The following is a 26695-nucleotide window of genomic DNA, read 5'->3' on the forward strand; positions in this document are numbered from 1 at the left end:
TTGTTTTACTCTCTTAACAAGAATAAAAACAAAAAAGAAGAAGAAACACATAATGCTGCAAAATTACTTGAAAGAGGATGAACTTACATTCATTTAATTAAAAGAAAGAAAGAAATTATGAAAAGAAGAAGGAAAAAAAAATACAGCATTAGAGAAAATATTTTTCTGTACAAAAATACTATTTGTACACTAAAATCAGCCACTAAAATTAGCCACCAATGTATTTGTGTATAAATACATGTGTGCTTTAGTTTATTTTCAATATATATTTGTATTCCAGTATGTTTTTTTATACTGGTGGCTGACTTTGATGTTTGATTTTAGTGTACACGTAGCATAACTCATTTTTGTATTTGCAGCAAATTTGGGTGTAAAACGAAGATATTTGGGTATAAAATAAAAATATTTCGGTGTATTTTTATTCTGATAAGTTCTGTATAATTCAGAACTCTTTCTCTTCGTCCTCCTCATCTTCTGCTATTTCTTCTTCTTCTCCTTCTTATTCTATATTCTCATAATTTTTTTGGGAGGAAAAAATCAAACAAAGAAAAAAATACATAATATTACAAAATCAAAAGAAGAAGGAGGAGAAACATGACGATAAAAATGAAACACGCGAAGAAAAAAGAGGAGAAACACAAAAAAGAAGGAAGAAGAGGAGGAGGAGGAGAAACACGAAGAAAAAAATGGCAGTTGTGGTTTTCATCGAGGAAGAAGATGAAGAGTCATTCATAATGGTGAAGGAGCGCATTAGAAACGTGATGCGCGTGTTAACACGCTTTTGTAGGTGAGCGTAGCTTCTGTTCGGTTTGGCCCAACTTGTAAGATTTGTAAGCCAAAAAGACTTGTATGTGTAGCATAACTGTTATATTAAATACAAAAATATTAAATAGTTTCAACTTTGAATTTTTTGTAGAATAATCTTTTTTATTATTATTATTATTGAGTATATATATATATATATATTAGAAATACATACATAAGAATCTAATAAATAAATTTATCATTATTTTTGTCCAAAAAATACAAAAAATAAATTCATGATATAGTATTATTGTGCAATTAATAATAATAATAATAATAATAATAATAATAATAATAATAATAATAATAATAATAATAATTTTATTTTATTTTATTTTATTTTTGGATGAATGACTGTTATGTCTGATGGAAAAAAATGTTAGGACTGATCTATATATTAATTAAGGTTACGAGAACCGAACCAGTCATTGAACCGATCAAGTAACTGGTTCAACGATTTAATGGTTCAACTGAAGTTGAACCATAATCAAACCGGTTTAATTAAATATTCAGAAAATCTTTAAAAATTTAATTATTTCTAAATAAAATTTAAAAGAGTAAAGTATCGTTTTTGTCCCCCAACGTTCGGGGTAAGTTCCAAAGTTGTCTCTAATGTTTCAATCGTCATATTTAAGTTCCTAACGTTTCAAAATTGACTCAATGTTATCCTGCCGTTAGGGATCCGTTAATGGAATTGACGGCGGGACAAAATTGAGACGATTTTGAAACGTTAGGGACTTAAATAGGACGAAAATGTTGGGAATAAAAACGATACATAAAAATAAATTTTAATTTTATCTTTTAATAATATCAACTTTTTACGGTACATAGTATTCAATTATTTTTTAATCACATCTAAGTAAGTTACATTTAATCACATTACTTTCATACTAAATAAATAATGTAATGTGATTAGAATGAAAGTGTAAAATTATAAAAAAAAATATAAGTAATGTGATTAAGTAATGAAAGTAAAATTACATTATTTAGAATGAAAGTGTAAAATTTATTTATTTATTAAAAAAATTACATTACTTTAAGAGTAAAATTATAAAAAAATTAATTTATTTAGAATGAAAGTGTAAAATTATAAAAAAAAGTATAATAATGTGATTAAGTAATGAAAGTAAAATTACATTATTTAGAATGAAAGTGTAAAAGTTATTTATTTATAAAAAAATTATATTACTTTAAGTGTAAAATTATAAAAAAAATTAATTTATTTAGAATGAAATATAAGTAATGTGATTAAGTAATAAAAGTAAAATTACATTAATTAGAATGAAAGTGTAAAATTTATTTATTTATAAAAAATTACATTACTTTAAGTGTAAAATAAAAAAAATTAATTTATTTTGAATGAAAATATAAAATTATAAAAAAATATAAGTAATGTGATTAAGTAATGAAAATAAAATTACATTATTTAGAATGAAAGTGTAAAATTTATTTATTTATAAAAAAATTACATTACTTTAAGAGTAAAGCTATAAAAAAACTAATTTATTTAGAATGAAAGTAATGTGATTAACTGTAATTTACTTAGTGTGATTAAAAAATAATTGAATACTATGTACAGTAAAAAATTGATATTTTTGAAGGATAAAATTAAAATTTATTTCTATGTATCGTTTTTGTCCCTAACGTTTTCGTCCTATTTAAATCCCTAACGTTTCAAAATCGTCTCAATTTTGTCCCACCGTCAATTCTGTTAACGGATCCCTAACGGACGTTAGGAACAACTTTAAGACTTATCTCAAACGTTTGGGGACAAAAACGATACTTTACTCAATTTAAAATAATTTTTTTTAATTAACTTCTAATAAGTTCTTACGAGATAATCAGCAACAATTCTCAAAACAAATACTCAGAATCCAAACCAAGCAAACTAATTATGCGGAAACAAGTTTCTAGAATTTTAGAAAACAAAGAAAAAAAGAGTACTTGAGAGTACTTGAAAAAAAAATAGAAACAAATTAATTGTGACTAATCAATAACAAAAAAAAATAGCAACTCATGTTTAGATTTCAGTCACTCATAATAAGTAAAATTAATAAAATAAACAAACATAAACTGAACCAAACATAATCATAATCATAAATATTATTGGGTTATTCTAGGTTCCGTAGCCATATAAAACTGCTCCTGCAGAATAGCTAGTGATACTCCGGTACAACTTCAAGGGCAGAGAGTGGATTTAACGGGGTATGACTCGCCACCAAAGATCTCATCGAGATCGTTCTTGCCATTCAAATCCAACGATTCTGGAATTCTTCGATTGAGGAAAGCGTGTTTGTTAGTGGTACTAGCTGTTGACAAAATTATTTTCACAGAATCCTAGAGACAGGAACGTCCGATGCTGCTGCACCGTGGCAGAACAAAGCGAAGAGCAAGAAAAAATTAAGGGAGGATTTTGTTAGTAGATTCTGAGTATTGAAAATTTTGTTGAGAAGTGTAGGATGAAGAAGCTCACAGTAAAAAATTAGAATGAGAGAAAGAAGAGGCTCTGATAGAAGAAGATGGAGGCGATGATGATGATGATGACGACGGAGAAGATGAAGGCGATAGTGGTGGGTTAATGGTGGGGACGTGGCTTCCTTGTTTGCGCTGATAGGGTTTCAAAAATTAGGATGATTTTGGTGAGACCGAGAGAGAAGGGAGAGGGAGGGGCCGAGGGGCCTTCTGTCCGTGTATATTTTATTTATTTATTTATTTTTGTAGGGGATCAAAACGACGCTGTTTTGATGTGAGGGGAGCAAATCAGTGTTTAAAAAGACGGACATGTTCATCTGGTTCACCGGTTAATCATCAGTTTGACTGGTTTTTTACAGGTCAGTTTTAACCATCAACCAAATCGATTAGAAGATTGGTTTCTGATTAATTCAGTTGAACCGATTAGTCTGGTTCGGTTTTTAGAAACTTTGATATTAATTTTTTTAGGGATTAAAATCTCCATTTTTAAAATTTTTGGGGACTGAATCTGGGTAATTACTATGCCGGAAAATGAATTAGAAACCGATTTGTCTGTCGAAATAAAACCTTAAAAATTGATGTATGTATTAATTTTTCTTAAAGACTAAAATGTCCGCTTTTAAATTTTTTAGGGACTAATTTAAATAATTACTCAATTATTTATCTGTATTTTTCCTTGTTATATAGATCAAACATACATTAATACAGGAATATAATTGAGTACATCTTAATTGGTTTAATTAAAATTTTGTCACTTTTTACAATAACAATATTTAAATATTCATTTAATAAATTATATAAGTAGCCGTATTTATTGAATTTTTTAAAATGATACAGTCTATCCCAAATATTATATCAAAAAAAATTTTAATTTTAAATTAATTTAATTATTGTAAATATAAAAAATGATACTAAAAAATATTCTATTAAAATTGTTCTAACACTCTTATAGAATTTATAATGCCAAAACTTTCTCAGGTACTAAACATTTTGAGGATCTCAGACAACAAATTTGTGGGGATTAGATGGATTTGCATCTTCATACACAGCATTTTCTGGAAACCACAAAGGTAGTACATAAAGAATAAAAATCATAATGAAGCCAAATTTTATTACAGGAATAAAATCTACTTTCACGATATAAGTATTTTAGACATGAACACATCCTGATTTGAAAGTATGAGGGAATAATATTTTTTTCTGATCAGCGTAAATAATAAATTAAAAAATAAAATTAATTTTAATTTTAAAAACTAAATTTTATATTAATTAAATTTAATCATAACATAAAAAAGTTAATTTTAATTTTAAAAATTAAACTTTAAATTAATTAAGTTTAATCTTAATTTTAAATATTTTTTATTTTTGACGTAACTGTTCTCTCTCGTAATCCTGTGGCACCATTCCCGTTGTTATATTGCATGTCTGCAGTTACTGTCTCGCTACTCCTTTCTTATTAACTAAGTCGGATGCTTATTTTACTATGTATGCGGATGATTCTTTTCTTTCTAAAGTGGATGTTTATTTAGGTATTTAGGTATACTGTATACCATTAATATTTTACTTAATTTGCTTGATTCTGTATACACATGCTCTGCAGAATATTCATTTTATTATGTACGTGGATTGTTCTTTTCACTAAGATGTGGATGTTCGTTATTAAATACCACTAAAAAAACTCTAATCTCTTTTCCCTCCAATATATAGTTTGAAAAAAGAAACAGGTACGAACGCGATAAAAACACAGGAGATCAGACTCATATATGGTAGGAAAGATGGTGGTGCAGTTACGGACTGTGTTGGCTTGACCGTTGAAAACGCACGACAGGAAGGACGATTGGCGCTGAGTTGAGGCTGCGGCAACAACCACGCTGTATGGGCAGGGACGCAACATTGGGAAGGACGCATGGAATGAAACTCGTGAAGGACAGGGATGGTGCAGGTACTCGCATCCTGTTGGAAGAGGAGAAGACTGTTGGAAGTTTATTGTAATTTAAACTTCTGTTGTGGCCTAATTGTAATTATCTATAAACTATTAATGATTTAATCTCATCCGTTAATTCTAATGTTTGATGGACGCATTAGATTTAAAGATAATAACACATAAAAGGTGGTCCTCTCTCTTCCTCAACACACACGACGTTTTACAGTTTTCACTCATTGAAAATGCCGTGATGAAAGTCTGAAGGAAAGAAAAGGGAGAGAAACCAGTGTTGGAGATCAACTCTATTGTAACCAAAATTCTGCAAAATTAGTCTTAAAGTTCAACCCTACCGTAATCAGGACTTGTTATGGCAACCAATCCAGGTATGAAAATCACAAATTTTAAGATCCTAATTAATGCTTCCGCTAAAATAAGTTTACATGTGGTATGAGAGTATGTGTTTTGAAAGTATGTGATTTTCTCTTATCTAATTATGATATCCACGGTATTTTATATTTCTGATTAATTATTTATAAATGGATTTTAATTAAGTGGGTTTTAAATTTCATGCCATCAAAACTGCATATTTGTGGTTGCATATGTTCTATATGTTTTCTTCTGAATATTTAATTTGATTATAAATTATACTCATGTATGAATTTAATCTTGAGTTTAAGTTTAATATTGATGACAATTATGAAATTATTTTGAGTACGTAATGTACTCTAATTTTATGAAAAGTCTATAAATATTTTATTTATAGTATTAAATTTATTTAGATTATTTACTGCTTGTGTACACCAAAGTGACCAAGTTATAACGTAAAATGCCAGTATATTTAATAATGTGTTAATTAATTTTAGAATTAGATTTACCCAAAAGAAATCTCTTCTATTATTAATAGACTTGAACGAGAAAAATTATTATTCTTGGGTCAGATATATGTATTGTCCAAAGATGGTAGATGTGTTTGGCAGAGAATTTTAATCTTCAAATATGATAAATATGACATTTATTTGTATGTTAATATGTTAGTATATTATAAAATTTTACCCAAAGGTGAACTGTAATATGCTTGTTATGTTCTGTAATCTGAGTAGATGATAAAATTAAACTTAATATGAGCATTGTATGATTAAATGACAGTTATTTCAATTCATTCGCAAGCTTCATCTGTTATTATGTTTAATGGTTTAAACTTCTTTGAATGGAGTGAACAAGTGAAGTTTCATTTAGGTCTTTTGGATCTTGACTTGTCACTTTTAGAAGAGAAACCCATTATCACTGATGACAATGATGAGGAGTAATATTAAGACTACCCTTCCACAAATAAAAAGTGCTAAAGAATATCTTGCGTTTGTGGAAGACCGCTTCCGTTTTGCTGATAAGTCACTCGCTAGTACATTAATGTTACAGCTCATGGCCATGAAGTTTGATGGGTCTAAGAGCATGCAAGAGCATACTATTGAGATGACTAATATTGCTGCAAAATTAAAGTCACTGGGTATGACAGTTGATGACTCCTTTACGATGCAATTCATTCTGAACTCATTACCTTCTGAGTATGGAGCTTTTCAAATTAACTATAATGTCATGAAGGAAAAATGGGACGTTAATGAATTGATTGGAAAGCTCATACAGGAAGAAAATAGACTTAAGAATTGTGGTGGTCATTCTGTCAACTTGGTTCAAGGAGCTGGCAAATCAGAAAAGAAATTAAAGACAATGTCCAAGAATTTTAAGAAGAAAGGACATGCCAATACAAAACAGTGTCATTTTTCTGTAAGAAAGGACATTTCCAAAAGGATTGTCCTAAACGTAAGGCATGGTTCGAAAAGAAAGGTATATTTGAAACATATGTATGTACTTATGAATCAAATTTAATTGATATTCCTCATAATTCTTGGTGGCTTGATTCTGGTGCTACAACTCATGTATCTAATGTAATGCAGGGATTCCTTACGATCCAAACCACAAGCCAAAGTAAGATGTTCCTCTATATGGGAAACCGTGTGAAAGCGCCAATTGAAGGAACAAGAACTTATCGTTTGGTGTTGGATACAAGTTTTTATTTAGATTTACCTAAGACTCTTTATGTACCTTCAATGTCTAGGAATTTAATTTCTGTTTCAAAGTTGGACAATTGTGATTTTTCTTTTAATGGTGGACATGGTTGTTTTAATTTATTTAAAAATTCTAATATTGTTGGTTATGGTGTTTTAATTGATGGCTTGTATAGATTAAAACTTCTTGATCAATTTTCTGAGTCCTTGCTTATTGAGTACCAGAATGATGTAGTTAGGCCAAATACGCCTAAAGAAAGTTCTGCATTTTTGTGGCATAAACGCTTGGGTCACATATCCAAGAAAATAATAGAAAGATTAGTAAAGAATGAGATTTTATAAAATTTAAATTTTACTGATCTTGGTTTATGTGTGGATTGTATTAATGAAAAACAAACCAAACAAAACAAGAAAGATGCCACAAGAAGTAGTCAGCTTCTTGAAATTATACACACTGATGTATGCGGACCTTTTGATGCTCCATCTATTGGTGGAGAAAAATATTTTATCACTTTTATTGATGACTTTTCACGTTATGGATATGTCTATTTGCTTAAAGAAAAGTTTCAAGCAGTTGATGCTATTGAGATTTATATTAAAGAAGTTGAAAGGCAATTAGACAAAAACGTAAAAGTTGTTAGGTCAGATAGAGGTGGTGAATATTATGGAAAACATAATGAAACAGGACAATGTCCTGGTCCATTTGCAAAACTTCTAGAAAGACATGGCATATGTGCACAATACACAATGCCATACACACCGCAACAAAATGGTGTGGCAGAAAGGCGTAATTGAACGTCAATGGATATGGTTAGAAGTATGATGAGCAATTCTTCTTTACCCAAATTCTTGTGGATGTATGCATTAAAGACTGCCATGTATTTGCTAAATAGAATTCCTAGTAAAGCTGTTCCAAAGACTCCTTTTGAGTTATGGACTAATAGGAAACCCAGTTTACGGCATTTACATGTTTGGGGTTGCCCAGCAGAAGCAAGAATATTTAATCTACAAGAAAAGAAATTAGATTTTCGAACAGTGAGTGGCTATTTTATTGGCTATCCAGAGAAGTCTAAAGGGTATATTTTTTTTTTGTCCAAACCATAGTCCAAGAATTGTAGAAACTGGTAATGCAAAATTCTTTGAAAATGGTGAAGTTAGTGGGAGTGAAAATCATCAAAATATAGAAATAAAGAAAATTAAAGTTAATGTTCCTATACATGTTAGTGTTCCTTTATCCACACCTACTCAAGGAGTTGTTCCAACTATTGTTGAACACATTAATAGTGATGAACAAGATTTGAATGATAATGCTCCCAATGAAGAAACTAACTCACAAATATCAGAAAGAAATGAGTCTCAAGAAATACCATTGAGGAGATCTCAAAGGGAAAGAAAGTCAGCTATTCCAAACTATTATGAAACTTATTTACAAGAAGAAGATATTGGAATATCTAAAGATCCAGTTTTATTTACACAAGCCATAAATAGTGATGATTCAGAAAAATGGATTGATGCCATGAAAGAAGAGTTAAAATCCATGGAAGATAACAAAGTTTGGAATATTGTTGCATTGCCAGAAGGTGCTAAATATATTGATTGTAAATGGGTCTTCAAAGTTAAGCGAGACTCAAAGGGCAATGTTGAACGATATAAAGCTAGACTTGTTGCTAAGGGATTTACTCAAAAGAATGGTGTTGATTATAAAGAAACATTTTTACCTGTTTCTAAGAAAGATTCATTGCGTATCATTATGGCACTTGTGGCTCATTATGACTTAGAGTTACATCAAATGGATGTAAAAACTGCCTTTCTGAATGGTAATCTTGATGAAGAAGTTTATATGGATCAACCTGAATGTTTTTCAACTGAAGAAAAAGGTCGTATGGTGTGTAAACTTAAGAAATCAATATATGGACTAAAACAAGCCTCACGACAATGGTATATTAAGTTTAATAATACCATTCTTTCTTTCGGTTTTGAAGAAAATGTTGTTGATGTATGCATATACCGAAAGAATATCTTTCTAGAAATTTTAAAATGAAAGATATGGGAGAGGCATCCTATGTGATAGGAATTAAAATTTTTCGTGATAAATCACAAGGATTGTTAGGATTGTCTCAGAAGGCCTATATAAATAAAGTTCTAGAGAGGTTCAACATGGAAAAATGTTCCGTAGGAATTGCACCAATTCAAAAAGGGGACAAATTTAGTCTTATGCAATGCTCAAAAAATGACATAGAACGGAAGCGAATGGAAGGAATTCCATATAGTTCTGTAGTGGGAAGTCTTATGTATGTGCAAACTTGCACAAGACCGGACATTAGCTTTGCAGTAGGAATGCTTGGAAGGTATCAAAGTAATTCTGGAATGGATCATTGGAAAGCTGCAAAGAAGGTTTTAAGATATCTTCATGGTACAAAGAATTATATGCTCATATACAAAAGGTCTAGCCAATTAGAAGTAATTAGTTACTCAGATTCAGATTTTGGTGGATGTGCTGACACAAGAAAGTCTACATTTGGCTATTTATTCTTATTTGGAGAAGCTGCCATATCATGGAAAAGTTCCAAACAAAGCGTTGTAGCAACATCTACTATGGAGGCAGAATTTGTAGCATGTTTTGAAGCTATAAATCAAGCTTTATGGCTGCGAAATTTTATTTCAGGACTTGGCATTGTTGACTCAATTGCTAGGCCATTGAAAATTTATTGTGATAATTCTGCAGCAGTATTTTTCTCAAAAAATGATAGATATTCTAAAGGTGCCAAGCATATGGAAATAAAGTACTTTGGCGTTAAGGAGGAAGTTCAGAAACAAAGAGTGTCCATAGAACATGTTAGAACAGAACTTATGATTGCTGATCCATTGACTAAAGGATTACAACCAAAGACATTTAAGGAACATGTACATAGAATGGGTCTTGGTTCTTCTGAATGATGCTAACACTCTGAGCTCACTATGTTTATTTATGTGTTTTCTGAACATTGATAGTTTGTTGTTTCTAGTTAAAGTAATATTATTGTATGAGTTATAACATAATGATCTAGAAACTTTATGGGACTGATATAAAATTGTGTTATTTATGTAGCTTGTGTAGTAAGATGCTAGTGGTTGTAGTATATGGAAAGAAATGTGTTTCATATTAAATGCATGACTGCCATAACTCACACAAAGTATTTTACCATATTAAAGTAATTATGTAATGTGTGAGAATATGATTACACTTAGGCCAAGTGGGAGAATGTTGGAAGTTTATTGTAATTTAAACTTCTGTTGTGGCCTAATTATAATTATCTATAAACTATTAATGATTTAATCTCATCCGTTAATTCTAATGTTTGATGGACGCATTAGATTTAAAGATAATAACACATAAAAGGTGGTCCTCTCTCTGCCTCAACACACACGACGTTTTACAGTTTCCACTCATTGAAAATACCGTGAAACTGCCATCCTGATGAACGTCTGAAGGAAAGGAAAAGGAGAGAAACCAGTGTTGGAGATCAACTCTACTGTAACCAAATCAGTCTTAAAGTTCAACCCTACCGTAATCAGGACTTGTTATGGCAACCAATCTAGGTATGAAAATCACAAGTTTTAAGATCCTAATTAATGCTTCCGCTAAAATAAGTTTACAAAGACGCGATAGCAAGGCGTGGTGGCAGCAGGGGCAAAGGTGCGTCGGGACAGCGGCAGATGAGCGTCATCATGAGAGTTGCGACGATAGAATGATTGTGGTGAAATTAGGGTTTAGAATAGGTAATAAAGGTAAAAATAAATAAAGGTATTATTGAATCTGCAAATATAGTTTATTGTTCATAACTCCCGTTGTCTTCACTGGTTGAAATTTATATCCTTGAACGTAGTTGGATAACTAATAAGATAAATTTATGTATCAATTTTTTTTTCCTTATTTTTCAACAATTCGGTGAACTAATGTTGTTGTTCTATCATTCGCTATCAATATAATGTTTCTATGTCAGATTGGAAATTTTCTCTTTAAGAGGATAGTTGATGAGATAATCAGAAATTGAGCGTAAGTTCTTAGAATAAACGAAATTTTTATCAAAATGACACTAACATTAACTAACATTCACTCAACTCCCTCGGAATGAAATAGCAAAGGTAAGAAACTTGTTACGAACGTTTGGGTTGCATTTTTATTTTTTATTTTTATTTTTAATATTTTTTATTTTAGAATAAAAAGAAACTAAAAATAAAGATAAGGGTAAAATATTAAGTTGGTCTTCTAGGTTTGGGCGTAATTCTGTTTTGGTCCTTAAAGTTTAAAGTGTCATATTTGAATCTAAAAAAATTTCATTTAGTTTCAATGTAGTCTCTCTGTGACGTCAAAGTTAAATAATTAACGGAATGTTCTACATGACAGTAGTACAAGAACAAGATCGATAATTTTGAGAATAACTACAAGCTCCAGAGGCACAAAATCAACTGTGAATGCATCAATACATTTATTTATCATTTTTTATAATTTAAATAAAATATTTTCTATAGAATTAAGGAGAATGATAAAATAGAACAAATGAAAATTTTTTGGATCCAAATAGAACACTTTAAACCTTAAGGACCAAAACAGGAATACGCCCTAAACGTAAAGGACCAATTTAGTACTTTATCCTAAAAATAAAAAATAAAATTTGTTATTTTTATTATTTTTTTATAAAATCTAAAAATTTAAAAAAAAAAAAAAACAAACAAACTAAACACAACCGTATTGTCGCCAGGGCATACCAACATCATTGCTTTGTGGAGTAAGCCCTTAAGCCCTTTTTCCCTCTTGGAAATTTTAAATACGGGAAAAAATAAATGAAGGTATCAACAAGCTACCTTTATGGACTTTCTACAGTAATATATTATCACCTAACAACACTTAGCACAAAGGAAAGTACGAGGAGTTAATGGAATATTTATACAATATGTATAATGAAAGTTTAGAGAGTATTAGAGATATAATCATTAGTGTTACATTTTCTTATTAGCTAAAGTTTTTGGGATGAGTGGTATAATGTATGGTATTAGAGCGCTAGATTTGAAAGGTCTACTTTTGAGAAGATGTTTATTATCGCTAGTACTCGAATGGTTATTCTAGATAATATGAGAGATGTTTATTTTATAACTCAATAGCCTATTGTACACATTGTACAAATAGTCCATTGTCTCTTAGCGGGATCCTAGCACAAAATATCAACAAGGTTAATTCAATATTTTTTCAAATCAAACCTTGCTTTCTTCGAGAAGTGACAATGACACTATTTCTCAAAGACAAGGGATTGAAGTATACATGCATATATGACATTATTATCTCCCAAGTCACATGACTCAACTCAAAACCACATCAAACACGAGAACAATTGTAATAACCTATTACGCAAGCCACCACAAAATTGACATTACTAAAACCATATGAGTTCAATTTTAATGCACATATAGGACAGTAAATCAAATCACTATTTATGTTTTTTATAATGATTAATTTAATTGATATCTCGAATCCTTGCTATTTTTTATAATAATAAATAAATATTTTAATTTAAGCAAATACTTGTAAAAAATATTATTGATAATTAAGTGTCTACTATGTCTAATATATATTCCACTCAAAATTAATTGAATAGTTATTACAAATAATTAAAGAGGTATATAGACCCCTAAAAGTATTTATCAAATGAACTCTAATAATTTCCCCTGGAACTGGAAAGGACACATGATGAATATAACCTTTCATTATCGATTTAACTACTCCATATAATAATTTTCACACTCTTGAGTATCTCCTCACATTTATATACGTTACAGTTGCACACTCTTCCAACTATATATATAAGGTAATAAACCTTAATCTCTCACTAATATCATGGCTTCCACAGAAACCACCTTGATCATCCTTGTTTCTCTTGTGGCTGCATTGGCCTCATCAACACCCGTGGCGGAGCCAAGACCTCTCATTACCAACCCATCCGCCGTGTCGTCGCCTCTCGCATTGCGGCTGAAGCTAGAGGGTTCAGGCTGCTGGGAATCATTGTTCCAACTTCAAGCATGCACGGGCGAAATCATCATGTTTTTCCTCAACGGGGAGACATACTTAGGCCAAGGTTGTTGCCAAGCGATTAGGGTTGTTGGACATGATTGTTGGCCTAATGTTGTTGGATCACTAGGTTTTACCGATGAAGAGACTGATATTTTGCAAGGTTTTTGTGATGGGGAGGTTTCTCATGCTCCTCCGCCAGCAATAGTTTCATAATGAAGTTTAATAATAATAATCAATATGGTGAATAATTCATATGCTAATACTGAAAAATAAGTTTGTTTAATATCTTCACATTTTTATGCACATTATACATATGCTTTTTATTAATTAGTAACTAATTTGGTCAGTTACTCCATCTATAATTGCTTTTTGTTTATTATAAACAAAGTCTAAATTTAAGTTGAAATCATAATTGTTAAAATAGGACCGGAGGACTGATCGGATCAATTGAAAAATTGGTGAATCGAATTTTATATCGGTTCGATTAAGTATTTGAACCGTTTAAAATGAAGAATTGATATAAATTAGTCATATTTGTCCTAAATCGATAAAAATCGGTCAAATTCATTGGGGTTCGAATACAATCCATCATGCTCCAACGTATGTGTACGGTACGGTCCATTGGGGTTCGAACCCCTCTCCTCCAAGTTGGAAGCATCATTGATCGCCACTTGGATGTACTTGGATGTAATGCATCTTACTAATATAAATGCAAATTATAATACATAGTTATCTTTCATCAAATAATTTATTTCTATTTAATTTATTTTAATTTTAATTATAAATTTACTCATTTATAAATTAATTATATTTTTATGTAACAATACTTATGTACTTATTTATTTTTCCTTTTAATAATTATATGACACTTATTAATATTATTTTTTAATAAATACTTGTAATATATAATAATATAAAAGATATAAACTAATTAATAAGTTATTAAAATTTGAAAATAATAGTTATTTTAATATATAAATAAATAAAAATATTTATGATAGAGTAAAAATATTTATTTTTTTTATTCTATATTATTTTAGAATAGTTTGATTATTCTTAAAATATTAGTAAAGATATGTATTTTAAATTTTAATTTTAAGTTTTTGACTATTCTATAATTTTTATTTAAGTAAGATCGAATTAACCAGTTCAACTAATAATCTATTAATAACTCAGTAACTTAATAATTTAACCGATTTAATTACTAGTTCGATTTTGACAATTATGAGTAAAATAGTTACGTACTAGTGAGAAATTGAAACTCTTAAGTCACCACCATTTTCAATGCACAAAGCTTTCAAAAGAATTACTCTAGTTTATATTTCCGAAAAAAAAAATACTAAATTTTTAGACATTATTATATATATTTATTAAATCAATGTAATCTAGATGCAGTGTTGCCTTGTTGAGGATAAAATAAGGAGATTAAGAAGCCTTCCCCAATATATTAAATGAACAATCATAATATCAAACGGGGTATTATATTTTGACCTAAAATTTTAAAATAGCATATTTATATAGGTTTCACTTAATTTATTTTTAACTAATGCATGTGAGATTTTACCTCTCAAAAATAATATTTCAATTTTTTTAGAGAAAGAAAAAAAAATTATACTTCTAACTTTTCTTTATGAAAATACTATGTTTTTTTTTTATATTTTAAAAATATTATTCACTATTATTTTTTAAATAATAAAAATAAGATATTTAATAACAAAAAGATAAAATAAACAACCTAATAAATAATATATATTTTTTTATTTTCATAGGATCTATTGGTTCGGATCCACAAATATAATACCAACATCCAATATTTGATTCTATGTACTTGTTGATCTGATCGAATTGTTGAATGGGCGGATCAAATTCTTTTTCTTTTTTTTTAACCTGCATATATCCCTATCTAAAACTAATGCGGAGGGAGCCGCCACCGAGAAGAAGAGAGCTGACGGCAGCTCTGAAGACAACCTTCTTGACTAAGATTGTCACCTATATCTGAAAATCAGTTTTTTAAAATGGTTTTTGAAATTCACGTCGTGCACTAATTTAATTTTTAAGATTTTAATTGCACTAATTTGGATTTTCAGATTAAACTCTAAATTACATATAGGTTCCTAGTCCAATTAAACGTGAGTGAGCAATCAAAAAACTTATATGACATAGCTAGTACCACATGGTACAGTATAACAGTTAGTTGATGTGGCTGTTGGTGTAAAATTTTTTAATCTGATCCCTAGTCTCTAATTATGGTTGAAATAAGATTAATTTTGGGTATAAATATGAACATTCATTAGATAAAAAGTCTAAAATTAGTTTAATATATGTGTTAGTGATGTAGGCCCATTATTTCATTTCTCAATCCAAGTTTATGTTGCTTTAGCATGCTTCAAATGCACAAAAACAAGGTCTTAGCCCAATGTCCTAAATGAGCAGCATTCAAATAATAGAAGCTAAGAAAGAGGAGCCTTAGCTCACACGACATATTTTTTCCTCTCCACTTCAAAGGTTTAGGGTTTAAATCTTAGATATTGCAATTAAGAAAAAAATGTGGTAAAAATATGAGGAGTGTTTGGATGTGTTGTCTACTTAAAATTGAGGGTTGTCCAATGCACTGACCAAAAAAAAAAAAAAAGAAAGAGGGTTTTAAAAATTCATGGTTAGAATAAAAGAAGAAAAAGGAAGTGGGACATTTGACATTATTATAAGACAACTGGGTACTAGAAAAACAACAAAAACATAAGAACAGAAACACTACTTTAAGGACATCAATAAAGCAATATTCAAAAATTAGAAGAACAAATACAACATGCAAGTGTAGTGGGGACAACCTCAAAGAAAACAGAAGTGGTGGAGCAACTCCTCGAACAGTAGAGTTAGTGCAGCAAAATGAAAAGGAAATACATGTTAAGAATGACAGCTGCAACGGACAAAATCAACAAAAAAAATTGAAGAGACAGTGATAAAATTTGCGCTACAAACTTCATACTATAAAGTTGTTTTCAGAACATCATTTGAAGGCAAGGAAAAAAAGAGTGGCATTTGAGTATCATTTCTTACACTAGAGCAGAAATCATTTTCTTTCAACCTAGAACTTCATTTAAAATTTTAGTGTTATAGCTATCTAATGTTATCTTTCTGTAATTGAAAAAAAGATTTGTTATTGTGAGTAGAAACATATGAAAAAGTTATTAGAGAAGAGGCAAGAGAGATGCATAAAAAAGTCAATAAATTTTATGTAATTGTATTAGTTGAACTAAGGTTAGTTCTCCTTATCAAGTTGGGATAGCACTTGGTGGCTGATTGAACCAGTGGGTTCTCTCTTACCAAGTTGGGACAGCACTTGGTGGTGGTTAGACTTGGATAGAAGTTTAGTGGTTGATACTAGATGAATTAAGTTATAATTCATTGGTATTGGTGTATGTAATCTGGTTGATTATAGTGAAAATTCCACCATGGTTGTGGTGGAGACTGGATTTAGGTTTCATGGTATTAGAAAACCGAACTAGAATACATGCTGGTCTCATTCTCTTCTTCCTTTCTTTGTTTATTTCTGGTTTTAGAGACAAAAAGAAAAAAAATCTCCTGCATAATCAGCTTCTGTGAAAAACAGAGCAATAGAAGTTTACTTTTGAAACTCGGCCGAAATTGAGGTTGAGCTTCTCCTAAAGCATCAAAATCACAATTTCATCACCTCACTACCTAAAAACGCAAAATTAGCAAGAAATAGAGAAATGGGGTAGGTTTCTCATGATTACTCATCGCAAAAGTGGTATAAAAGCGCAGAGGAAGATAAGAGGAACGCGTAGCCGCAAACAAGTCGTCGATCGGAGCTCTGGCTTGTGAGAAAAGTGGATTTGATTAAGGTGGAGAGTGAATAATGTTTAGGCTTTTTCTTTCTTCTCTTCTCTCATGCTCGAGCTTCTCTCTCAATTGGTGAAAATGAATGAAAAATGGATTAAAGTCAATGACTCTAACAAAAATTTATCTATTAACCCTATGTAGAGCCAAAATTTTAAAAATAAGTGTTCTAGTTTATATTTTAAATATTTTTCTGGTTATTTTTATATTTTAATTTTTTTCATACATAATACTGAACAGACCTAAGAGTGTACAGTTAATTATAATGCTAGTATATGTTTTTTCATAAATAATTATATTTTTGCGCTTCAAATAATTTTTTGAGTTCAAATTTTATCTGTAAATTTTTAAATTATAAAATTTAAATTTTTAACCCAAATCCGACAATTCAAACCCTCTTAACTCAATTTTAGTTATTTAATTGACTGGTTAAATTTTCCAGATCTTACACTCGTAGTCAAATTCAGTTTCAGTTTCGAAGAATTCTCTTAAACATGTTTCTTCTTTTCTTTCATTCTTTTGAACGTTTCCTATCTTCTTTTCTTCTTTTTCATTTTTCACTTCTCTCAAATCTACTTGTTTAGGGAGTCCTTAAAACAAAAAGTCCCTAATATTGAGATCTTTAATATCAAATTTGATGTGCTAAACTTACCGCTTCATCTTTTCCCTTATGCTCAACCTTTTTTACTAGCATCTCACTCGTCAAATATGCAATCCACGTTAGTCTAGGTGCTGTATCTGCTAGATAATTGCGAAATGTTGTCTCTTGAAAACATGTGATCATCAATGCATAGAGACACATGTCGACAGAAACCTTGTCCTTCTGTCTGAAAGCTCTAATTCCTTTCCGGTGTATTTTTATCATCAAGAATTGCAAGCAGGTGCAATGGAAAAACTTAACTGACTACTGTCGGGTACAAAAAGCTTTTCTGGATGAATAGTATGAACGTTTTTTTGAACTTCAATCGGTTCTCATCTCTATTAACATTTGGTTCCAGTAAAGATTTTGTCAAAATTGACAACGAAGTAATTCTAAAGCTCCGAACAACCTCCTTCTACTCTTCAGTCAGTTCTTTATTATTTTATAAGGAAAAGTATCTCCTAAAAAAGAAAAAACATATTAGATAAAAGCAAAAAATCATTACAAATAGCACATGAACTTTTTGAAAATAAACAAAGAAGTTTTTGATGAAATCATTACAAACAACACAAGAATTTTATGAAAAAACATGAGAACTCTTTATTGAGAGTATAACGTACATGTGCACATAATCGTAGAACATCTTCTATCTTTGTTGTGGTGATTTTGATTTGACCATAAATGTCTAGGCGATTGTTATTCAAATCAAAGCAATGAACCAACTCTATCATAATCTTCTTTTTGATGTTTATCTCTAGGATATTGCTTAAAGAGCCGAATTCCATTTTATCCACAAGCGCCTTCTTTTGTGATTTCATTTTATTGATGAAGTCTACCAAGTATCTTGGAAAACTTCTTAAATCATTCATTTGTTGCGAAGATTGGAAAATTATGTTAGACCATATTTGTGTGCAAAGAAAATGGAGTTGCTTGGATGTATATATGCTTATATCATATCTTGATGTATCTTTCTTTTTCATACTCTTTAGGGCAATTGATTTCCTGACCATTCTACTTGGAAAGATCAAAACTATTTAGTTAACAGGAAAACAACATAGACATTACTCAAAAAAACAAAATTGAAAATTATTAATAAGAAAAACACATTATTTAGCTAGAAATAGCATATGCATTTTTTGGTAATGACACTAGATTTTTGAATGACCATAATTACATAATCTTGACTTACTCAACCAATAAAATACATTTAAATGTGAATTTGATCCAAAAAATGTATTAATTATGATATAAGAATGGCTAAATCTCTTACATATTAGTTCAATATCATATAATAAGTTCAATAATAATAAAACACTACTAGAAAACTAGTTATTACAGACGGATATTTTTGACGGATTTTATCCCACGAAAATACAGACGAAATTTTAGAGGAATTTTTTGTCGGAAAACCAAAAAAATGAATTAGCATAAATTACAGACGGAAAAGAAAATCCGTCTATAATTCTGTCGAAAAAATTAATTTTTTTCGTGAGAAATAGTTACAAACGGAAAATCCATCTATAATTAAATAAACAAAAGTACTGCGCTTTATTAAATTATTACAGATGGAAAATCCGTCTGTAATTTAAAATTTTACGCCAGAAAAAAAAACTAAACCTAATCTACTCCGTCTCTGTCTCGAGCTCCTGCTCCATTCACAAATAACTTTTTCACAAAGCACTCCATGAAGATGAACAATTAACCCTAGCTAACCCTAACCCTCCCTGTCTTCATTATGCCTCACTGTACCCTAACTCTCTCTTCATTGTGCCTCACTGTACCCTAACCGCGACGAAGAGCCCTTAACAGCACTCTGCAAGAACGTCGCTGGTCGCCGGCGCTCGCAATGCCTCCGTCGAAGAACCCCTAACCGCGATGAAGAACCCCTAACCCTCCTTTGAGTTTCTTCGCTCTTCTCTCGCCACTCTCACCCTCAAGCTCACTGAGTCTCACCTCTCTCGCGGCTGGTCTCGCCGTCGACCTCTCTCTAGCTCTCCGGTATATCGCTTCTCTCGCGGGCGTTTCAGACTCAAGGTCGTCGCGCTCTGTTTCCGTCGCTGCTCTGTCACCGTCGCTGCTCTATCGCGCTCTGTCGCAAGCGAATCGGTGGAATTCGAACCGATCCCAATCGGTTCCTGCTCTAAAGAGAACCAGAGCATCTACCAGCAGTTGTTTAAATTACGCCGATAAACCTTAGGGCTCAATTTTTCTACGCCAGTTTTAGCTAGGTTTATCATACTTTGCTTTTGTGGCTCAATTGTTTAATGGTTCCAACTATTATATAAAGCAAAACAAAAAGTATACAAAATTAATGGAAGCAGAAAAGCTTGATTGAAGACACTGTGATAGTCAAGTTCAAATAAAGAGAATGTGACTAATAATGAATAAATTAAAGTTGCATGATATTTCGTTAAATGTTAAAACATTTTTTAAATATATATATAAGGCAATTTTGAACTATATAGTTTGCACATTTGTTTGAACTTCTGCAGCAAAGCATTGCCGTATGGAGTTACTCATGCATCAAAGGTTAGTGGCTTGCCCATGGTTTATTTATCTGCAATCATCTTGTTTCCTTTTTTTTTCCTGATCTGTTTTTCTATTTCAGGCTCTAGAACCTGCTACTCTTGTTCCTCTTCAGCTTTTAAAGTCAAGTGGAACCAAATGCATAATGGTAAGTGTACTTAAAAAGGCTTTTGAACTTCTGCTATAAGGTAAGAGGTTATACTGACATTTGCAAATTATCTAAGGTTGGTGACCCAAAGCAACTTCCTGCAACTGTCCTCTCAAATGTTGCGAGTAAATATCTTTACGAGTGCAGCATGTTTGAATGTTTACAAAGGGCAGGGCATCCTGTTATCATGCTTATGCTTACTGAGCAGGTACATAGTTTGCTACTGGATCTGATTTGAAGTCTTTTTGTTTTTAAGGTTTAGGGTTTATCCGTTTAGTTTGCCTTGTTTGACTGAATAATCAATTAAGCACAATTCTTATTTACTGTTGAGAAGGATTGAGTAGAGATATAAAAAGGATTGAGTAGAATATGTGTGGTGCATTGCTATATTATGAAATTGATGCTGATTATTTCTACACTAACTGTAAAAGTGGAATCCATCCCATATGGAATATGCATTTTGTCTATTTGGTGAATCTTGGAGTGTACTGAATGTGGATTTTCAGCTGTTTCTTTTGATTAGTTGCAAAAGTTTTGAAGAAAGTAAAGGTTGTTTTTCTGAAATAAAATGCTTGAATTTGAAGGAGAAATTTCAATCTTCAAACTTGGTTTTTATCTCTTTATCACTTATTCTTTTTATTAGGGAGTCATGTTGATGGATATGAAGAGGGATTTGAGAACCCTTTAATATTGATAAGTTAGTCTGTATGCATGCGAAGGGATTAGAGAATTCAATTCATGGTATACTTGTCTTTCATGTTTTATGCATCCAACCATTCTTTTTATTAGGGAGTCGTGTTGATGTATATGAAGAGGGATTTGAGAACCCTTTAATATTGATGAGTTAGTCTGTATGCATGCGAAGGGATTAGAGAATTCAATTTGCATGATAACTGCTATTACAATAATACTTCAGGTCATGTTTAATTTGATCTCTCTTTGCTGTCCTGATATTGCTTTTGCAAAGTTATAGTTAATGATAGTATTTTGTTGTTGAGCAACAAACTAGTTCCTTAACATGTTTGCTTTAAGCCACAACGTCCCAAATATTTCTTGATGGATGCCTCATGAGGTCTGAAAATTATAGCTTCTTTGATGAGTATGCAGGGCTAGGGGACAAGGCTGTTTGTGGCAACAAAACTAGGACGAATTCGAGCGGCCGCAAAGCAGGCGCTTTTGGAAGTAGTTCAAGCTGCACCAAACAGCATAGGATACTATGCAAGAGGGAAGGTTGATGTTTCTGGAAGGGTAAATGAATTTGATTATGTTTTGGCTAATTGTTGGAAGAGTTTGAACAGTAGTTCTTGCAAAGTATGTCTTGAGAATTCTGTAAATGCATCTATTCACAACCCTTAACAATATATATAGCATTGAAAAGTTTGAACAAAATCCAAGACCTATTAATATGTGTGGATCATATCTGAAAGGGTAAACTACAGTAAATGCTATAGTTTGGTTTCAGTGAATGTTAAGTGTAATTTAACCTATTGAGAACATTGTGGAATACTCATTTTCTTAAGTGGTGCTGCAGGGGTTACATGGCTCCAGAGTACCTAGCTCATGGTCAGTTAACAGAAAAGGCAGATGTATATAGTTTTGGAGTGTTAGTCTTAGAAATAGTTACTGGGAGACAGAATAACAGAAGCAAATCAACAGAATACTCAGACAACATAGTTATACTCAACCAGGGTTTGGAAAGAACCCAATTCTGACAGAGAACTGCTTTGATTATTGCCCAACTCATCGGTATTCTTTCACTTCAACATCTCTATGTCCAATCTTTTCCAAGACCAAATTGCTAATCTATGCGTTTGTTGCAGAGAACTACTTTGCTTGGCTTCTCAAAGTCTTGTGCCTCTGTTCTAACATTGACCTTCTTCTATTCTGTTTCCTTCTTGTTCTGACTGTGAGTTTCCTTTGCAACCGTAGCTGTAACAGTAATTTTAACTATGTGATGGTTCTTGTGATCCATAACAATAACATATCATTTTTGTTGTCAAAAGGTTATTTTTTCTATTTCTGGAAGCTCCCCATGTCGCCAAAATCCCGAGGTATGTCTCTCTTGTTAAATTTTGAAACGCCAATCATTAATTTACAAATTTCAGTTTTGAGATCATGAGTTGGCACTTCTCTCTACTTCCTTAGCTTGCTGAATTTTTAGAAACGTAAGATGGATCCCCCTGAAGGGAAGTATAGTTGATAATCAGTGAATTTAACTCCGCTTTAACTCAGCCTCGGTGCATGTGTGTGTACTTTTTTTGTTACAGATGTTTGTATTGTTGGTGTTGCAAGGACTCCAATGGGGGATCTACTTGGCAACCTATCATCTCTATCAGCAACACAACTAGGCTCAATTGTTATCAACTAGGCTCAATTGTTGCAGCTACCATGCTTGCAGTACATTGTAGAAGCAAGGTTTTCTTTTCATTCATGAATTGCCAAAATTATACACTTCTGCTGTGTTCAAATAATTTTCTTGTGGTATTTCAGTAGATACTTAACACTTTGGTCTCTTACAGGTTGAAGTTTCTGGTGGAAGAGGGAAACCCTCTAGAATAGTTGATAAAGATGAAGGATTGGGGAAGGTAAGCAGATCACAGTATGTAATTACATGTGTTAACTTATCTCTATAGGACATAGTGGTAGATATTAAGATTACATTGTAATGCCATGTGTATGCGCATCTATAGTATAATGTACTAACCAGTTACACCAAATAAAAAACGTAGCATCATCAACTGGAAAAAAATGTAGCATGTTTTAGGGTTTTATGGAATAAACAATCTAAAGTCCTGCTGAAGATAGTAGGGGATAATCGAGTGAGGGAAAAAAATGGAGACATCTCTGAGATATGGAGGAGATTCGAAAGCTCTAAGAATCCATGCGAAGGAGAAAGTCCCAATCGACTCGAACACTTTCTTCCAGGTAACAGTGTTGTTTTGGCCATCAAATGCTATGCTGTAATTGAAGAAATATTTCTCCTTATAGTTGGGGTTTGTGTACGTGGCACTGTTCTGGCAGGTTCATGGAGAGCTTGATACCAGAGTCGGGCAAGCCAGTTCTCTGAGTGCCCAAATTAGACATTTCTACCCCTCGGTCAGTTCCGTTTTACTCCCAAGCCCTAATCATATTTTCAAATTAAATTAATTAATTCTTGTTATGTGATACTGTAATGTAGTTATCAGCAACACTTGGTGTTGGATTGCGCTATGATAAGCATGAGAAGCTATGCTACACTGTGCGTGCAAAGAAGACATTCCCTGTCACCGTTGATAAGCTCTTTGACTTTAATATTAATGGGACATGATCCGTCTTGTGCTTTCATCATGCATGCATATGAAAGTGTTCATGAAGTTTTCTTAACTGATTGATTTGCTTGTGATGATATTTGATTTTGGCACAGGAGGGTCTTGTGGAGATAAGGGAAGACTATATAGAAGATTCTCACAAAGGGGAAACTAAATCAGGTATGTTCATGGCTTTTTCTGCTTTACAAGGTCTAAGATTATTTTTAGATGAGACAGACTTGCAATACTACCAAAACTCTTAAATTTGGAGCCATGGTGCAAAGGTCAGTAGTTAACATTCGAAGTTTTGGTTATAAAATCAGCTTCTTGCCAAATTCAAGCTAATAAACTTACCTACTACACATTCATACTGACCCTTCTCTAGAGTCAGATAACATGAAAGCAAAACTTATATTTTGAGTCTCTTTATCTTGATCTGTGGACTGATTTTTGCATCCATTGTTAATTTAAGAAAAGATTCATGAAGTCATCTAACTTGAACCATTCTACCATTGAATAGAGTAGCACAAGTAATATGCTTATGTATATTTTTTTTCTAGCATCTTTTATTGATGCATTGGCTCCGGCAGAACTTGAAGGAATTCTCATGAGCCACCCTTCTATTGAAGATGCAGTTGTTGTCTCGTAAGTATACATATATAATTATATGTATCTTTGAAATTAATTAAGCTAGCTATTAGCTAATAATAATTATTGAGTAATAATAAGTAATTAAATGGTTTGTTGCACACACATGCATATATAGGCAAAAAGATGATGTAGCTGGTGAAGTTCCAGTTGCTTTTGTGGTGAGGTCATCAAATGATCCTATTTGATCCTATTACTGAAGATGCTGTCAAGGACTTTATAGCTAAACAGGTAAATGATTTATACTTGATTAATTTAATTGTATTTGATAAGAAGATAATTAATTAATAAGGCAATGCATGACATTTTTTAATTTAATTGTTGTGAATAGGTAGTATTTTACAAAAGGCTACATAGAGTAATTTTCATTGACGCAATCTCAAAATCTTCAATCGGCAATATATTAAGAAAAGAACTCAAGGCAACCCTGCTATCTAATTAGCTATTTGGCTTAGCTTCATTTGTTTCTTATATATAATAATGATGTCAATGTGATAATTCGTATACTTTATTCTTTATAATAGATTCAATACTATATGATTATTTTAAACCAATTTAATTCAATAATCAGTTCATTTTTTTGTTTAAAGAATATTAAGAATTTAAATTTTAATATAATACAACTCTATTACTGCACATGACTTCTTTAACTATCAAGCAGTTTAATAACAGTGTTTGCTCAGGTACAAGAACTGAAATTGGAACCTTCATGACTCCACCACCAAATTGAAATCTTTAAGGGATGTGAACCTTTTTGGTCCTTGGCTGAATAAACAAAGTGCAACTGCAGGAGTAGCTCCTCTCACAAGTCACAACAACAGCATCATGCTTGAATGAGGAAAATTAACTCTTGATTTGTAATTTGCTTGATCTGTTGAAAATTTTGATAAGAACCCCCTCCTAATTGTGGAGTGGAGTTGAATTTTAGCATCATGAAGTAGCACTTTAGGGATTAATTTAATGATATGATTATATTCATAGGAAAGTAACTATAATGAGGAACTTGTTTACTGGGATGGTCATTTTATTTTTTTGGGGTATCTTTTTATTGAGACAGTGAGATATTGACTAATGGTGTTGAAAAATAACATCCAATTTTATAGGTATCATGTAATGAATATTATGTTTATTTATGTGATTTTTGGCCTTTTTTTTTAATTTACAGTGTGTTTGATGGAGTAAATTTAGAAAACAAATCTAAAGTATTTATTTTGCAATAAAAAAATTAAAAAAAATTCTATTTTACTTTACTGACGGATTTACAGACAGATTTACAGACGGATTTTCTGTCTGTAATCAGAATGTGGGATGATTTTCAAAAATTCAAATTACAGACGGAAAATCTGTCGGAAAATCTGCCTGTAATTACAGACGGAAAATCTGTCGGAAAATTCGCCTGTAATTACAGACGAAAAATCCGTCTGAAAATCTGTCTGTAATTACAGACGAAAAATCCGTCGAAAAGTTCGTCGTCTTTGGGAAATGGATAGAAAATTTATAGAGGGAAAATCCGTCGGTAACTGGTAAAAATCCGTCTGTAATTTTCCGACGGAAAAAAATTCGTCGGTAAATAATTTCCGATGGGGCTTTTACAGAGGGACAAAATCCGTCGGTAATTTCGTCGGTAACCAAAAATCCGTCTGTAATAAAGACCAAATCCATCTATAAATCTGTCTGTATTCCATTTTCTAGTTGTGAAAAAGCATCATTTAATTAGAAATAATATATAAATTTTTGGTGAATGACATAAGATTCTCAAAGGATCACAAATGCAAAAATTTGATTCATTTAACTAACAACATATATTCAAATGCATTTTGAATTTAAAAAAAATGCCTCATATTGCAAATGATCCAAGAATAGTTAGACTTTTTATATTTGAGTCTATACTAGAGAATCGATTCAGTATGCACTACAACAAATAAGGGTTTTTGCAACGGTCAAAAACCGTTGTTATAGATAAAAAAATCGTTCCTAAAACCTTAGGCAACGGTTTGGCAACGATTTTTGACCTGTGGTATATGCAACGACAACCAAAAAAACTGTTGCCATAGTGACTGGCATAGGCAACGGTTTTGACAACCATTTTTAAACAACGGTTTAGCACCGTTACTAAATAGACAACGATTTAGAACCGTTCTCTTCCATGACGAAAAGGTTTAAAACCATAACTAGATAGGCAACGGTTTTAAACTGTTGTAATTTTGTTATTTACAAAGCCAACGGTTTAAAAGTGTTGCCTTCGATATTTTTTTGCAACGGTTTAAATACCATTGCCA

General features: G+C 31.5%; 3 protein-coding genes and 2 long non-coding RNA genes across 23 annotated transcripts; 4 read left to right on the plus strand and 1 right to left on the minus strand.

Moving 5' to 3' along the window:
* Window positions 1–2758: 2758 nt before the first annotated feature.
* LOC114925892 (uncharacterized) lies at window positions 2759–3494 on the minus strand. Its single transcript, XR_003815776.2, has 2 exons — window positions 3278–3494; window positions 2759–3166 (listed from the first exon to the last, which is right to left on the minus strand). It is a non-coding gene; the product is annotated as an uncharacterized lncRNA (long non-coding RNA).
* Window positions 3495–3503: 9 nt separating this feature from the next.
* On the plus strand, window positions 3504–5547 carry LOC112780135 (uncharacterized). 2 transcript variants are annotated; one of them, XR_003190999.3, is made up of 3 exons: window positions 3504–3635; window positions 4255–4346; window positions 4984–5547. It is a non-coding gene; the product is annotated as an uncharacterized lncRNA (long non-coding RNA). The 2 variants fall into 2 exon arrangements; XR_011877772.1 differs by having other exon boundaries at window positions 4229–4346; window positions 4984–5169.
* A 3873-nt stretch (window positions 5548–9420) lies between these two features.
* LOC140182359 (secreted RxLR effector protein 161-like) lies at window positions 9421–10200 on the plus strand. Its single transcript, XM_072228529.1, has one exon. The coding sequence runs from the start codon at window positions 9421–9423 to the stop codon at window positions 10198–10200; it is 780 nt and encodes a 259-aa protein (XP_072084630.1).
* Window positions 10201–13135: 2935 nt separating this feature from the next.
* LOC112778788 (egg cell-secreted protein 1.1-like) lies at window positions 13136–13522 on the plus strand. Its single transcript, XM_025823074.1, has one exon. It carries the CDS (start codon window positions 13136–13138, stop codon window positions 13520–13522), a length of 387 nt encoding a protein of 128 aa, XP_025678859.1.
* A 5865-nt stretch (window positions 13523–19387) lies between these two features.
* LOC112775526 (outer envelope pore protein 21, chloroplastic) lies at window positions 19388–25574 on the plus strand. Of its 18 annotated transcripts, none has more exons than XM_072228917.1 (17): window positions 19448–20035; window positions 20300–20336; window positions 20416–20481; window positions 20558–20689; window positions 21589–21729; window positions 22013–22227; window positions 22302–22387; window positions 22485–22532; window positions 22749–22896; window positions 23001–23066; window positions 23211–23406; window positions 23503–23577; window positions 23660–23719; window positions 23885–23948; window positions 24329–24413; window positions 24535–24647; window positions 25100–25574. In XM_072228917.1, exons 11-16 carry the CDS (start codon window positions 23314–23316, stop codon window positions 24602–24604), a joined length of 447 nt encoding a protein of 148 aa, XP_072085018.1. In that variant the 5' UTR covers window positions 19448–20035; window positions 20300–20336; window positions 20416–20481; window positions 20558–20689; window positions 21589–21729; window positions 22013–22227; window positions 22302–22387; window positions 22485–22532; window positions 22749–22896; window positions 23001–23066; window positions 23211–23313; the 3' UTR covers window positions 24605–24647; window positions 25100–25574. The 18 variants fall into 18 exon arrangements, with proteins under 18 accessions (XP_072085015.1, XP_072085020.1, XP_025674980.1 ...); XM_072228913.1 differs by having other exon boundaries at window positions 23283–23406; window positions 23660–23753; window positions 23883–23948; XM_072228916.1 differs by having other exon boundaries at window positions 23283–23406.
* The last annotated feature ends 1121 nt before the right edge of the window (window positions 25575–26695 follow it).

This window comes from Arachis hypogaea, chromosome 19 (genome assembly GCF_003086295.3).
Source record: "Arachis hypogaea cultivar Tifrunner chromosome 19, arahy.Tifrunner.gnm2.J5K5, whole genome shotgun sequence".
Classification (NCBI taxonomy): domain Eukaryota; kingdom Viridiplantae; phylum Streptophyta; class Magnoliopsida; order Fabales; family Fabaceae; genus Arachis; species Arachis hypogaea.

What these genes read in the sequence shown, in the direction of transcription:
- LOC140182359 (XM_072228529.1), top strand. Translation starts at nt 9,421, where the DNA reads ATGGAAAAATGTTCCGTAGGAATTGCACCAATTCAAAAAGGGGACAAA.
- LOC112778788 (XM_025823074.1), top strand. Translation starts at nt 13,136, where the DNA reads ATGGCTTCCACAGAAACCACCTTGATCATCCTTGTTTCTCTTGTGGCT.
- LOC112775526 (XM_025819188.3), top strand. Translation starts at nt 23,314, where the DNA reads ATGGAGACATCTCTGAGATATGGAGGAGATTCGAAAGCTCTAAGAATC. An exon ending in TTAGACATTTCTACCCCTCG is followed by an intron (nt 23,578 to 23,659) that starts GTCAGTTCCGTT and finishes ACTGTAATGTAG; the next exon opens with TTATCAGCAACACTTGGTGT. An exon ending in GACATTCCCTGTCACCGTTG is followed by an intron (nt 23,754 to 23,882) that starts ATAAGCTCTTTG and finishes TGATTTTGGCAC; the next exon opens with AGGAGGGTCTTGTGGAGATA.